The sequence below is a fragment of the Arachis hypogaea genome, chromosome 14 (genome assembly GCF_003086295.3).
Source record: "Arachis hypogaea cultivar Tifrunner chromosome 14, arahy.Tifrunner.gnm2.J5K5, whole genome shotgun sequence".
Classification (NCBI taxonomy): domain Eukaryota; kingdom Viridiplantae; phylum Streptophyta; class Magnoliopsida; order Fabales; family Fabaceae; genus Arachis; species Arachis hypogaea.
In genome coordinates this window covers 5,271,131-5,287,847 of record NC_092049.1, presented here as the reverse complement: position 1 = coordinate 5,287,847, position 16,717 = coordinate 5,271,131, and the positions used below count along the sequence as shown (strand labels likewise).

Sequence of the window (16,717 nt, the reverse complement as noted above, 5' to 3'; positions counted from 1 at the left end):
ATATATAGAATGAAATAGAGTGACTAATTTTATAATTGATTTAGTATTTATAGAATATTTTTCGTATCTAATATATCATTATAGTTCTTATTTTTAACTACAATTAAATGGAATATATAGTCTCTATTTAATTTTTATCTATTATTATTAGGAAGGATATAAATTGATAGCCAACGAACTATAACTCAAATAGTATAATCTTTTTATGTTCACTTAAAAATTACGAATTCAAGTCTCTTTATCTTTTGTTAAAAAAAATGTGAATTGATACAAATTCATTTTCTCTAACATTCCGAAATAATATGTTCACCTTGTATACGTCAATTCCTTTACCTCTCTTCTCCTTAGTCTTTACTTATGAACAGTTAACTAATTACTTTGGTACTAGGCTAAGGGACAACAAATTAAAAATTCTAAAATATTAGTTTAGATAAATGTCACTATCCAAACAAATCAACGTAACTTAATTACTTTTTTAATAATCACATTATTTAGAGTGATGTGATCTGCTTCATATATATATTTATTAGCGAATATAACTTTATGTTTTTAATGCTAATTCTCTTTTTTTTACCTGATTTCTTTTTAATCCCCTTTTCAAAGACGTAAATGCCCCTATATATAATTAATTTTTTTTTTTTACCAAAAGATAGAAGATTCGAATCCACAATCTCTTAATTGAGTATGGAGAGACTATGCCATTTGAGCTATTACTCAGTGGCATATAATTAATTATCTTAATATATACAAATGTCTCCATATAATAATGCGAAGCATATATTATAAGGCGATAAAAAAAACTAAAACCATGGGTCCACTGCCTAAGGTTTCTTCCACAGATACAAACCCATTTGCTACCATTCTCAAACTGCCAAACAGGTACAAATTAAATTAAGGTAACTGCTCTTATGAAGATGCCAAAAACAATTTTTTTATGATGATTCTTATTTAAAAAGTATAATTTATTTATTTAGTAATATTTTAAATAAAGATAATATTTTTACTTCAAATAAAATCAAACTCTACAATCTATCATCTAATAGTTAAAATGATGTATCTTTACATAATAATAATAATTAAATCTTCATTGGAATAGATACCTTAAATTAAACAGCGAGCAAATTAAAATCATATCCATGTACCCAAGAAATTAGAAAAGAACATAATACAACAAATCAAATACTGTTGGCCATAAGTGATAACCCATATAAATCAATAGAGGAAATTTCTTTGATATTTCCACGGAATACGTACATGTATATATACATTGATAATACTTTAGCAATCATCATCATCAAGACACAAACCATCAAATCAAATAAATGTCACCTTCTAAACAAAATATATAGACGTGTATGTAATATTGTAATCCACACGCACAAGTTTAATTAAGCCAATCACATTAATTTCAGCTGGCTTAATTAATTTAATCTCTTTTCCCCAATGCCCGGGAAAAAGAAAAACTAAAACAAACATTGTATTGTACCATGAACCAACCCACCTAATCACCACTAATTACAACGTCACCCAAAATTTACACTTGTTTTATATCTCCACATAATATATAGGCTTTAAGTTAACAACATATATTTCATTTAATTAACAAACTAGCCATCAATTAAAAAATTTATATGATGTTAACTTAAAAGTTGTGGATGATAAAAACTCAAGTACAATTAATTTTATATGAAGTTGATATTTAAAAATCGTTAAATAATAATTTAATCAAATTTGTTAAATTATTTAACGATTTATAAGTATTAACTTCACCTGAAAATAATTGAATCTGAATTTCTATCATTATGTATATACACTATAAAAAAAGAATAAATGATCATTTGTATCCATAAAAGATAAAAATGCTGACATATGTATCCACACTAAATCGAAAGTAAACTACTTGGCACTCCAACTCTTTAAAAACAGATACTTTTGTCACACAGAGAGTATCTTGGTGAGTACAAATTTAATTTCGATCTAGTATAAATACATATGTCAGCGTTTTCATCTTTTATAGGTACAAATAATTATTTATTTTTAAAAAAAATAAAATGAATGTAAAATATGGAGTTTGACATATTATGGGACCACAAACCTAAGTAATCCTTCATAGTTTAATTTGCTAGCTTCATGTCTCAATATTGCTGCTGTTGCGGCTTATTACAGCAATTGACTGTGACCGCAATTTACAGCCATGTATTTCAAATCTTATTACCTTTCAATGTCAAGCGATGAATACGGCTTTCCAACATGGATGAACCTCATGGAGTTCCCAACTATGTTCTTCTTTGGAGACTCAAGGTCTTCGCTTGACTCGTCTTCCTCTTCCTCTTCTTCTTCCTCGTTCTTGGTAGGAAAATACTCGATCTTGTTCTTGTAAAATTTGACCAAAACTATGTACAAAGACACCGCGAAAACGGTGACAACAATGAAGAACCAGCTGAACTGGATGGTCACAAGAGAGTTGGCGCGATGAAGTGACATGTCATCGTGACACCTAACTACCTTGTGACCCTCCTCGAGATTCATAAAGCATCCTTTCGGAATAAAACCTGGGATCCACAGCATGAATCCCATAGTCATAAGCCATATTCCCTGAAAGAATATGCTAATGGAACGCACAAAGCTTACTAAAAAGCTCTGCGGCGTTCCAATTCCCAAAAGGGTACTTAATAAAGAAATAAGGACAAGAAGTTGCAAGAGCATGTGGTATTGACCCTCCGGGCCCATGTGGTCCGCAGAGTGGAGGTGGAAGAGGAGGAGTTGTTGACCAAAGGCTATGGCTCCAATCAACTGAGTAATGCTATGTTGAGCTTGGATGTTGAGTTTGTCGAGAACGATGGCGAAGGCGGCGTAGACAAAAAAGGTCATGGAGATGGAGGAGTGCTCGAAGTTGTGGAGGTGGTTGGAGGGAATGGTGCCGTCAGGGTCGAAGGGTTGGTGGCGGTCGGGGCCGATGAAGAGCTCCATGGATATGGAAGCAGTGCAGCCAAACATGATGAGGAAGAGCTCAAGGTACTTGGAGCTTGAAGTTGGGAACCATGGTGGAGAAGTGTAGTTGTTGGGGTTAATGGCATGGAGCTTGATGTGGTTGAAGAGATGCCATAAACCTATTAGCATGAACCCAAAACCTGGTGCTACATGTCCCACCAAAGTTCCCATGTTAGTTTTTTGTGTCTTCTATGTGTTTGTGTTTATGTTTATGAGAGGGAAAAGAAGAAAGTTTTAGGAGGGAAAAAATTAAAGAAGGGTGCTATGGAGAGTTCTTTGTAGAGGGATAATAAGGTGGTTATAACTTATAAGTGATGAATTGAATTGAGATGTTTAAATTGATGACATGGCTTTAATTTCTTTGGAGTGTGTCAAAGGGTTCTCTAGGGTCAAATAATTAATGGAAAAGTATATGAAATTAAGAGGTGATCAGTCAAAAAAATAAATAATTTAATTAATTTAATTTTATTTGTTTTTAATTTATAATATTTAATATTAATTGTTTTTCACTTTAAATTAAAATTTTAAATGATATGTTGGAGAAATAGGGGCGAGGATCACATAGCTTCTAACAATTCTGATTCTTAATATACAAAAAAATTTATAAAATATATAAAAGAATATCCATTTAGTATGAAAAAGAAACATTTTGATACTTAGTAAAAAAAATATCCTAATACCTAACATAAGCACCATCTACATAAAAATTTTGGATTCATCCAAAAATATTTGGCTGATTTTTTGTTAGATACCCTCTTGATTCTCTAGCATTTTGATAATTAATTTATTTTACATGAGAGGTTTTTTTTTTAATTATTTATTTTGAAGTCCAACTTTGGTGGCTTGAAGAATAAGCTGGTTTTTATTCATTAATTATATTTTCAATTTGTGACCAAAATGAGTGAATAACGTGAGATAGGGCTGACTTTCTAGATGAAAGTAATAGAATTTGTGTGCTTATCCCCAAACTATTCTGTTTTTCTAGACTAAAAGGGTAGTTAGAGTAAAATTAGTTGTTGTCATGTGTTTCTACTTACTTGGCATATAATTTTATTCTAGAGACTTGTCTAATAAGACTCAAATTCAAAAGGATAATGTCTTATTTTACTAGCTATTATGAGTGGTCTAATAAAAAGGTTAAATTATTCATTATTTACCCAATAAAAAAGCTTAAACAATATATAGGTATATATAATACTATTCTGCCAATGAATTATAATTCAAATAATCTCTTCATATTCAATTAAGAGGTTACGGATTTAAATTTTTTATTTTTGGTAAAAAAAATATATAATACTATTCTTAATGTACAGATAAAGTAGTTACGTTGATGTACTATTAAGAAAGAGTGACAATGTATATAAAGTAATAAAAATCACTTGTATCACTGTTTAGACAAGATCTTACAATGAGAAAAAGAATAGTACGCATCATTAATTACTTCTAAAATAAACTTTAACAATGTTAAAATCAAAGAAATATAATATATAACACTACTATGACAAATGTATTTTTTTATATCGATTATGTAAATAATTATTAAAAAATAAATATAATCATATTAATTATGTAAAATATTTTATACTTTTAGTATATTAAAATTAATTTTTTTTTATAATATTTATGATCTTGTACTACTCTTTTCACGTTTTCATTTCTTCTACGAAACTGCCAGTTGCTAATTTAAGACGCAGACACGTATATATTTTATTATTTCTGTCCTTATCTATGTATACTATTTTATAACTATTACTATGTTCAAGAATTGCGAATTCAATTAACCTTCAATTAAAAATAACTTTTTTTTTTTTTTTCATATATGCAGTTTGTTAAGCATTGTTACTGTGGTTTTCATACCGAAGGTTGAAGGAATAATGTAGAGCAGGTTTCTTCCAAACACTACCTTCCTTCCCCACCACTCAAACATATAAAATTACAATAAGTAGTACTTCATTCTTGAATTAATAACAATAACAAAAATAAAATTTTCTAACAAAATAGAAGTATAACCAAAACAGTCCCTTCAACTATCTACGTGAGAAAAACAGCAGTAATTAATAATAAATAGGTTTACATGTAAAAAAAAATTATAACATTTAAAGGTTCCAAATTCCAATTGTGCAAATTTATAGAATAATGATAATATAGAATTATATAAAAATAGGATTAAATTTAATTAACATCCTGATGGTTAGTTAATCATTTTTTTTTTTTTGTCTTTTGGTCAGGAATCAAAATGTTTATTTATAAGTTTATTTATTTTTTCAAATATAACTTGAAGGGCCACTAGGGCTGCATGGAATTGCCAGAGGTTCACCAACTTTTTCGTGTTCTTCTTGTCTTTGTAGACACAAGCCCATCATCAACTACGCAATATAAGATCACAAATCTCTTTACTAAGTAATATATATTTTTAAATTTGTTTAGTTTATTATTATTTAAATTTGCACAACAGGATCTGACTTCATTCTTGGCGGCTTCGTAATAAATGACGTCCAATTAAATTATTTATTTATTTATGTTTTGCCAATTAGCTAGGTTAATTTTGTTACAATACAATGATTTGACTTTAAAAAAATATAATTTTCTGAAACAACTAAAGCTAACAAAACTATACGTCTAGTTGCATTGTTTGGGGTGTTGGTTAGAATGAAATAAGTTGAAGAGTTATCTGAGATGCGATTTAAAGGTGAACAGAGAAGTTTATCGGTTTATTATCTGTTGATGAATTTTGTGCTATCGTCTGAAATATTTGACTGAAAAGATATTAAGGAATTAAGAAGCAGATCTTACGAGAATTATCAACAACTCGATTAAAAATTACAAAAAATAGATTAATTTTGATCCTTTTAGTTATTGATGGTTGAAAGATACCATAAGTCTTAAAGTTGATTTAACGAGAAGAAAGAGAGATTAGAGAGAGAGCAGAGAAAAGTGAAATTGGGAATCCATTGAAGAAGTGAAAGGGAAAGTGAGTTCTCTGTTTGTTACAGTAGGTTTTATACATTGTTAGTAAGGGGTGAAATGAGTGATTACAAGTTGGTTAGGTGTTAAGTTAAAGTCTAACTGAATAGTGCTGAGCTGTCATAACTAACTCAGCCGTAAGGACTAAGTGTAGAAGGTTCCTTATTGTCTTCACTAACATGCCCACTCAAATCATGCCCCCTCAAATCAAGGGCTTTCTACGGGCCTGCTTCAAATACTCTAAGTAAATTCCGAAACTTGAGAAATGATGCTGCTGAGAGGAGTTTGGTGAGTGTGTCTGCCAGTTGGTCTTGTGCTGAGATATGCTGAATGAAGAGCTCCTTTTTGGTGACAAAATCTCTTACGAAGGACTGATTAAGAGCGAAGTACTTTGATTTATTGTGTAGGACTGGGTTGGCAGATAGAAGAACAACACTTTGGTTGTCATAGTATACTACAGGCTTAGTAGAGCATGGTATTCTGACCTCAGTGAGTAAGTTTTGCAACCAGACTATCTCAGTTACTGTATCTGCAATGCCTCTAAACTCTGCTTCTGTACTGCTTCTTGAGACTTCAGATTGGTTCCTACTTGCCCATGATACCAGGTTGGGGCCTAGGTAGATTTCATACCCATTGGTGGACTTCCTGTCATCAATGTCACTCACCCAATCCGAATCACAGAAACCATAAACTCTGAAGTTTGTGGACTTTCTGAACCTTAGACCATACTTGGTTGTGCTTGAGAGATATCAGAGGATTCTTTTTACAGCCTTCCAGTGAGAGTCAAGAGGGTTGTGGAGAAATTGAGCAACTTTGTTAACCGAGAAGAAAATTTCTGGCCTTGTGATCGTAGCATATTGCAGGCCTCCAACTATTGATCTATATAGTGTAGGATTGTTGAAACTGCCATCACTAAAGGCTGAGAGCTTGAGAGAGGAGGTCATAGGAGTGGGCACAGATTTAGCATCACTCATTTTTGCTCTTTTCAAAAGATCCTGAATATACTTAGTTTGCTTTAATGTTACTGTCCCGTTGCTGCTGTGATTGACTTCAATGCCAAGGAAGTAGTTTATTTCACCCAGGGCTTTGAGGGAGAAGGTACTGTGGAGCTGGGTCATGATGGAGCTAATTTCTGATTCTGAGTTGCCAGTTACCAAGATATCATCCACATAAACTAGGATGTAAACTGCTGAGGAAGGGGTGAATCTAGTGAAAAGAGAGACATCTGATTTGGTGCTTGCAAAGCCGAATTTGAGGAGAGTAGAGCTGAGTTTTGTGAACCATGCCCTTGAGACCTGTTTGAGGCCATAGAGAGAACGTTAACTTGTAGACCTGGTGCGAGTTTGGAGTGGTGAAGTCCTCTGATTGTTGCATGTATACTTCTTCATTGAAATCGCCATTCAGAAATGCATTGTTGAAGTCGAATTGGTGTACTTTCCAGCCTTTGGCAAATGCAATGCTTAACATTACTCGAACGGTTGCAGGTCTGACCACAGGGCTGAAGATCTGGTCATAATCAACTCCTTGTTTTTGGTGAAAACCCTTTGCTACAAGTCTCACCTTGTATTTTTGAATTGTGCCATTAGGGTTCTTTTTGACCCAGAACACCCATCTGCAGCCTATGAGTGTTGAGTGTGGAGGTGGGTCAACGAGTCTCCATGTGTTATTTTTCATCAGTGCTGAGTATTCTTCTTCCATGGCTTCTCTCCAATGTGGGGTAGCAAGGGCCTGAGTGATGGATTTGGGAAGATTGATGAGTGACTCTATATTTGGGGTTAATGCGGCAGTGAACACTCTTGGCTTAGTGGTGCCACTTTTGCTCCTGGTTTGCATGTGGTGTGTGTTTTGCACAGCACTGTTGGGTTGAGTGTTGGGTCTCAGCTGAGGAACTTGTGTTGTGATGGCAGTTGCAGGTTGTATATGGGGTCCAATTTTTACCTGCAAAGGGACAATTTCAAAGGAATCTGCACTTCTAACAAGGTTAGTTTCAGACTCAGAATCAATGACATGAATTTGTGCAGTTTGTAATGAATTAGATATGGCATTGGTATTAGTGGGAGATGCATCATGAATGTCTATGCAGGGTGATTTGAAAGTGTAGGTACAGGGTGGTATTCAGGGTGTTTTTGGTGTGGTTGAGGAGTGTTGTGGTTTGAACAATGATGGGTAAGAAAAATCAAGTTCATTAAAGATGACATTTCTTGCCATGTAAACTCTTCTTGATGGGGACAGGCATTTGTACCCTTTGTGATCAGGGCTGTAACCTATGAATATACACTTGGTGGACCTATGATCTAGTTTGTGTTTGTTGTATGGTTTTAGCCAAGGGTAGCAGGCACAGCCGAAGGCTTTTAGGGATTGATAATCTAGTGTGGTATTGAATAGGGTCTCTAGAGGAGACGTGAGGTTTAAGGTTGGGGTTGGTAACCTATTTATGAGGTAGGTTGCAGTGAGGACAGTTTCATCCCAGAAGGAGAGAGGTAGGGATGCTTGTGATAGTAGGGTGAGGGAGGTTTTGGTCAGGTGTCGATGTTTCCTTTCCACACAGCCATTCTGCTGATGTGTGTGGGGACAGGTAAGTCTGTGTTGTATACCTTGATCTCTTAAGTATTGGTTGAAGGTGTTTGACATGTATTCTTCTCCATTGTCAATTTGAAGGGCTTTGATTTTTTGTTCAGTTTTGTTTTCAATAAGGGCTTTATATTGGCGGAAGGCTGAGAATGTTTGGGATTTGTTTTGGAGAAGAAAAGTACAAGTATATCTGCTGAAGGCATCAATGAAACATGCATAGTATTTGAATCTGGACTTGCTTGGTTGAGGTGAGGGTCCCCAGAGATAAGAGAAGACTAGCTCGAGGGGTTTTGTGTATTGGGAGTGGAATTGTGGAAAGGGGAGTTGGTGGATTTTGTTGATGGTGCATGGTTCACAAAAGGCCGGGGTGCTGTTGGGAAGAGAAAAGGGAATGTTGTGTTTGGTTAAGGACAATTTTGGTGATTCTTTGGGAGGGATGACTAAGTCTTATGTGCCATAGGTCAAAAGGGCTAAGGGTGTTAGTTGGGGTTTTTATGTTTTGGTTATGGGGATTGGCTGTAGTGGAAGGGTGCAGCAGGTTGGGGGGAGGATCATTAGTAACATCATTAAGGCTATCAGTAGCATTATTGGCAGTGGAATTTGTGAGAAATGCACAAGCAGCAACAATAGATTTAGGTGTAGTTCTTTCAGTTACAGCCACAACAGCAGATTTATTAGGAATATCACGAGAAGAATGGACAAAACTATCACAATTGGAGTGAGCAGGGCTATGATAATCAGCAACAGTCATATCAGCAGCAGATTTATTTGAATTAAAGAAAGCAAAAGGTACAAGTTGTGTAGGTGCATCAAGATGTACTACATCAGATTGTTCAGGTATACCAAAATTCACTACTTTATTATACAAGCTGCTTGTATCAACATCAACATTCCTAATTGTATTATTACACAAGTTACTGGTATTGGCAACTTGGTGTGTAGTGATGTGGTTACTCCTTTCTATACTATTACTACAATTTGATATTCTTCTATCTGTTCCTTCCTCTATTTCACTTTTTCTTTTCTCATTATTGCTGTTTGTTGCTCTTTTACTTTCATTCTGTGCTCTCTTATCCATAGTGATAGTGTTTGCATTTATTTTCTTTTCTTGTTCAGCATTAGAAGCTTGTGAAGCTTGTGTTTTATTTGGCTTCCATATGTGACTTGGTATCTGGATGTCAATGAACCTATACAATCCATTTTTAAGTTTGCCTTGGAGTAGAATCCTCTTGGACTCCTGGCATTTAACAACACACACACATAAGGCCAAAACTCAAAGAACACACCATTGTCCAGTGCAAATTTTGAGACACTGATTAAATTTTTTGAAATGGTAGGTACATGAAGCAAGTTCTGGAGTTTGAAAAATTGGTTTGACATAGATGCATGCATGATAGATCTCCCAATATTAGCAATACTCATACCTTTTTCATTACCTCCAAACACTTGTTCAAGTCCTTGGTATTCTGAGCTGTTGAGTAGGTTCATCTGATCGAATGTGAGATGATGAGATGCTCCAGAGTCAGGGTACCAGCCATTGTCAAAATTGTTTGAGGCGAGCAGTGCTTGAAGAGGAGGATTCTGAGTGCTAGTAGTTGATTGTTGATTTTGTGGATAGAGGGGTTGTGGGTGAGCATGAGGAGTTTGCTGATGGAACGCACTGTTTGGTGGTAGAGGGCCACCATTAGGGTTGTGAAGTTGGGGATTTTGATAGTGCTGGTTGAATCGGTGAAAGCATTGCCAGACTGTGTGGCCAATCCTTCCACAGAGTTGACACTGGGGTTTGCTTCCTGACCACCAAGATCTACCTCCTCTGGAGTTTCGTCCTCTGCCTCGCCTTCCCGATTGTCCTCTTGCATAGTAGCCTTTATAGGACTCTTCTGCTGCTGAGAATTCACTACTTGCTTTGCTTGATCCAGAATCTTTTTGAGCTAGATTTGCATGCACCATGGTGAGATCTGGTTTTCTAAATCTTTCATTTACCTCTTCTTGTGCAAGAAGCTGGGATTCTAGCTCACCGACAGTCATCGAGTCAATTCTTGAATTTACCATGGTAAGAAACGCACTAAATTCTTCATCTAATCCTCCTAGCACAAAATCAAAATGTTCCTCTTTTGAAAGTGGAGCACCGAGCACAAATAGAGAGTTGGCTGTCTTGTTAATTTTGGCTATGTATTCGATTACTGTTGTACCTTGTTTCTTGATCATCTTTAGTTGTGCCTTCAACATTCGTATCTTTGATTTCTGCTTGGCTGTGAAATATTCTTCCAGTGACGCCTAGATTTCGTGCACATAGTCATATTCAACAACTTTGTTCACGAAGACTTCATTCATGGCAGAGAGCATCCACGCGACCAAACACTCATCACGTTGCTCCCAGGCTTCAAACTCTTGTGAGATTTTTTCTTCAATTCGATCTTGTTCTGAATTGAATTTGCTTGAAATTGAATTTGTAGTGATGTGACTCTGTAATTTGTTTGCTTTGACACATGCAAGAGCCTGACGCTTCCACGCTTTGAAATTGTCTTCATCCAGTTTGATTGTGTCTGGAAAGTTTGCGATTAACGTCATTGAAGCTTGCTGTGCTGCCTAAGTTGATGTAGCGGAAGAAATGTGGTGATCCATAGATCAGAACCGAAGCTTTGATATCATGAAAGGTACTAGAAGTCTTAAAGTTGATTTAACGAGAAGAAAGAGAGATTAGAGAGAGAACAGAGGAAAGTGAAATTGGGAATCCATTGAAAAAGTGAAAAGAAAAGTGAGTTCTCTATTTGTTACAGTGAATTTTATACATTGTTAATAAGTGGTAAGATAAGTGATTACAAGTTAGTTAGCTGTTAAGCTAAAGTCTAACTGAATAGTATTGAGCTGTCATAACTTACTCAGCTGTAAGGACTAAATGTAAAAGGTTTTTCATTGTCTTCACTAACAATGGTAATATCAAAAATGACTACAATTTAATTTTTTGTTTTATTATCTAGTAATTTTATAGTTTGTACTGCTCCACTTTATTGGAACTTTTTGTTTCAAAAAAATATATATACGTGCATTTATTTTGAGTAAACTATATTATCTTTCTTGAATCCTTCTTGGTGGCTTGTATTTGGCGCTAGAATATTAAGTATTACTTTCATACTCTTAACTCGATTTGCCAACAGAATGAATCACTTAAGTGTATTAGTTGGGAAGCTAACTAGCTAGCTAAAGCTCCTACATTATACACGTGACACACGCTTAGAGTATTATATTAGAAACAGCAGCACCAAAAAATAGGGAGAATTAGAGACACCTTTTTAACCAATCCATTAGCTCAGGATATTGAAGATTTTGGTGACTATGGTCCAAGATGATAGAGACAAAAAGAATGTATTTACATACATAATCTCGTAATAATTTCCATGATATTATTATCTGTAATTTTTTTATTATCAATTTAAACACGTGATTAAGAAAAAAATTACTTGCAAGAAATTTCTAGATGGCATGAAGATTTTATTTTAGTATACGTCAATAATTTTGTAGCCAAGTGATAAAGCCGAAGTTCTTAGCGGTTAGCGAAAAAATAAAGAATCCACAGGAAGCTTCCTCCATCACTCCGGTCCAAACTATTTTAACCCGGCCCATGAATTTGTACTAATTTGTTTGAGACCCAAGTTTAATCGTAACAACGACAAAAAAATAAAAAAGGAAGGGGTATTTTAATCATGACCGAAAGTGAGAGAACAAAGTTTAATTCCAATTCTAATGCATACTATAATTTTGAAGTTTGAATAATTTCAATTATGATACCTAACAAAATCATATAATATGATTTTATTTATATTGAAGACATATATTAGATCACATGTTTATATCGCGTATTATTTAAATATAGTTATATATTTTTATTATTTTATTTTCCAAGCAACTACAATAATTTGTCACTTAAATATAAAATACATATATAAAGCGACGTATAGGTAGCGTTATTTTACTAGACCATAACATTCAGATTTCAGAGGAGAAAGAATTTACACCAGCTATTGTGGGTTGTCACTCATGTTGCCACGATATCTAAGTGGTATCTAATAATATTTTCTTTATTCATCTGTATTATTCAAATAAATTAAAGGAACCTAATCATATTATTTGAAATCTATATATTAGCACGACTCATGTTTATCATTTTTTTTCTTCCTTTTAACTTCAAAACTAGAAGTTTAACAACATTTTTATAACTGCGAAACTATATTTGATTTCATGATATGGTCTAAAACTTTTTCTTTTTCCTTTTAAACTCAGGAGATCTCATGTTATGTCTAGGATAACAAAAAAATATGCTGTAAAATATTATATTGGCCATTCCAATATATAAATATCGAGATATTTTATTTAAAAATTAAATACAATAATTATAAAAATGTGTAAAATATAAAGTATTTATTTTTATTTATAATTGCTCATATTTCGAATTCAATGGAACAAATCACATTATATAAACATTCCGGATACATTGTACCTTAAATATGAACAATAAAAAAATGTGCACAAATCTGTACCTGGATTAAAGTCATAATAGATTTTCTATCACTATATCTGGGATACATCCATAACGAATTTGATGGCATTGTATTCGAGATACATTCTTAAATAAATAGGAATTTTTGCACCTTAGATACATAACAAAAAAACATCTATGGTTGGTCGAATGGTCAACTCACTCGTTCGCTTAAACAAGTGTCGAGAGTTCGAACTCTACTTTGTGCATGCAGCAACTCATTGGTCAACGGTAGACCCTTAAATGGAACTCAGATCCGCGACAGATTAGTGCTTAACCTGTCGGGTTGAAGGATACCATTTGGGTAAACAAAAAAAAAAAAACATTTATATACATAACTCTTTAGCCTGTATTCCTCACACCAAATCTCACTTATTTTTATCTATTCTTCCCTTATTTTTCTTTAAAAAAGGGCTAGTAATCAGTTTTTTTATACAGTGGTTTATCCCAATGGAATAATTAAAAACGGTGATGAGGGAGTAATATTTGAATACAATTCAACTGTAATGTTATGTACTTTCCGTGTTGATTCTCTAAATGCACTTAAGAATGTCATCTTGAGTAACAAGGGGGCAATTGGTTCGAAGGAGGTTGTCCGAGTAGCATATAGATTCCTATCACCGTTGTCTAGTGGAGATTTTACTAATAGGATGTTTTACTAATAAGCACATTAGTATAATGTTTGATGTGCATCGTAGACTAATGCCACAACATGTAATGGAGTTGTATGCAGGGGTTCGTGATGTGTTTGGTGAGTTTGGATCATCTTTTTCAATACCCATGAAGTATCGGTCCCGATGAGGCCGATTGACTTCGTCGGCAGGGTACTAGTGACATAGAGTTGAATAAGTTTGATTCGAATTATGCTGTGGACTGTGGTTCGTCCACCAATAGTGAATCATCTGGGGAATATGTACCAGATACCCCATCTGGTGATGTGTTCGATTTCTTCTTCCTCCCCTGTTACTTGTGTCACAGTTATCAGAAGTTTCAAACGATTATCAGACTCTTAATTTAGATGCGATACAACTAGATGACCCTTTCAATTTTAGCGACAGTGAAGTTTACAACACAGATGGAAGGGTAAAATTTTGAGTGAGCCACAGATTTAGGAATAGTAGAGATGCTGTTCTGTTGGCAGTGAAGAATTATAGCATTCGAAGAAACGTCGAATACAGAGTGTTGGGGTCGGATAGACCGAAATACCATTCTCGATGCAAGCAATTTTCTGCTGGATGTCCATAGAGTCTTCATGCTATGTAGCATACCGAGCTTTGATCATATCTCGATAACACCCGAAATGTGATTGCCGTGGTTCTTTCACATCTAGAGTACAATATTCCTAAATGCTTGTGTAACATGATTTATTCCACTGTATTCGAGATCTAAGTAATTATGGATAAAAATAAATACTCTATATTTTACACATTTTCGTAATTATTATATTTAATTAATTTAAATAAAAAATCTTATAAATACCACTTATATTAAAATAAATAAAGAATATTTATATAATTCATTTTTTAGATTTGTAATTTATTACACATCACAATATTATAAAGTATGATGACTAATAAAATGACAACATCAAAAAAATAAATCAAAATTTTTTTATTGAAAAATAATTTAGATTAATAAAAATACAAATAAAAAGTTAATTACAAAAGTAATCACTATGTATTTATATATATTTATATATATTGTATATATTTAAATAAATTAATTATTAATTAATTATTGAAGATAATCAAATTTAATATAATAAAATAGTTAAATATTTTTATAATAGTATAATTTTGATATACATGTATCTTTGATTGATTTATTTTGAAACAGTAACTGCGCTTAAAAAAAGAGAGTATCGAAAACGGGGCGCACGGGAAGTACTGCTCGCGTTTTTGGGTGACAATTCAAGGTAACTGTCAACCTGATAGCGATTTCACGCTTTGGGGAATTCGATCACATCGAAATCGGAGCCCCTATAGAGAAAAGGAGATGCCAAACGGTACCAAGATCCGACCCGAATTCAGATCCAGTCACCAACCCTGATGAACGAAAACGCAAGAACAACACAACGCAATCCCTAGCTCGAACCCTCGTTCCGTTTCCCTCCTTTACTCCACATCGTCGCACTCATGACCGTCGTCACGCGGAAGCGAGGACGCCGCACGACGACGAGGCTTCAAGATCCCTCTCCTTCTCCCCTGGCGGTGGCGCTGCCGGAGGATCTGATGATCGAGATCCTGTCTAGGGCTCCGGTGAGCGATCCGCTTCAGCTGAGGTGCGTGTGCAAGTGGTGGAAGTCGCTCGTCTCCGATCCGCAGTTTGTGAAGAACCACCTGTCACGGTCGATCGCGGAGATCAACGATCTCGCGTCGAAGGCGTTGGAGGACATGATCGCGTTCGAGCTCCAGCTGAATCATGCGCCTCCCCCTCCGGAGCCGGATCCGGAAGAGGAGGATGGTGCGGCGGCGGAGGAGGAGGCGGAGGAAGACGCGGCGGAGGAAGAAGTTCGTGCGATGAGGAAGGAGCTTGATAACATGTTAACGTTGGTTAGGTCCTTGAAACAAAGCTTGGAAACCATAAAAGTCGATGTGCAAGAAATCATGAGTCGAATGAGATGCCTCCAAAGCTTTCTCCAGATTTATCTCAAAACAGCAACGCAATCTCAATGATCTCTCAATCTTCTCCTGTAATTGATTTTTCTAACTGTTCCTTTTTCTTTATTTTCTTTTTTATTTTCATCTGGTTTTAGTGTCCTACTTTGATATATCTTGATGTTTGAGTAGAAGTTTGTTGAATGTTGAAAGCTAGGGACTTAATTTGATATCATATCATCTGATTGTAACTAAAGAGGGGGCTAAGGCGCAAGGCATAAGGTGATTGTGATTTGATTTTGTGGACAAAGACACATTAGTGGTAGTAGTAGTTGTTGTAGTAGCTGCAGTAGTAGTTCTTTCATGTGTTGTTGCTAGTTGCAGGAGCAACAACGAAACCAACCATCCTGGGAATTGTAAATATAGTAATGAATTTCATTTTTCTTAGCTCTTTCTTTTCATTTCTGACCCGTTTTGGATTTTTTGGCCTTCGTTCATGAAGTGAGGAAAACAATTACTTGGAAACCAGTTTTATGTGCCCAAATGCGAGCGTAGAACTTGCTGGGATCTGGAATGGGCATGACTCAGGTGTGCCATAATGATCTTTATAGTTTATATCAACACCGAAATCAAACTTCTATATGATACACTGGGACTGTTTTCTATTTATAATATTTGAAAATTATATTAAAACAAAATAAATAAATAATTGTGGATATTGTTGGAGACTTGGTGCACATATTTGTTATAGAATAATCCTCTCTTAAAGCCTGGAAACGATGAAGACTAGTTTGATCGACTCAAGTACAAGCTTAGCTATCAATTTGATCACCAATATGGTTAATTTTACTCTAGTATGGACGAATATAAGTCATGTAAGAGAACTAAAAAGACAAGTGTGCGCAAAAGTCTGTGAAATGCACTTAAGATGAGCATTATGTTATAACTGATGCATACAATTTTGATGAAGACTAGTTTGATTGACTCGGGTACAATATTTGGATTTTGGACAAGATTGATGCATACAGTTGGAGGTTAAAATAAAAGTTTACTCGGA

General features: G+C 34.7%; 1 protein-coding gene across 1 annotated transcript; it reads right to left on the bottom strand.

Annotated features, from left to right (window-relative positions):
* Window positions 1-1,311: 1,311 nt before the first annotated feature.
* On the bottom strand, window positions 1,312-3,338 carry LOC112741148 (uncharacterized). Its single transcript, XM_025790008.3, has one exon. It carries the CDS (start codon window positions 3,160-3,162, stop codon window positions 2,212-2,214), a length of 951 nt encoding a protein of 316 aa, XP_025645793.1. The 5' UTR covers window positions 3,163-3,338; the 3' UTR covers window positions 1,312-2,211.
* Between the last annotated feature and the right edge of the window lie 13,379 nt (window positions 3,339-16,717).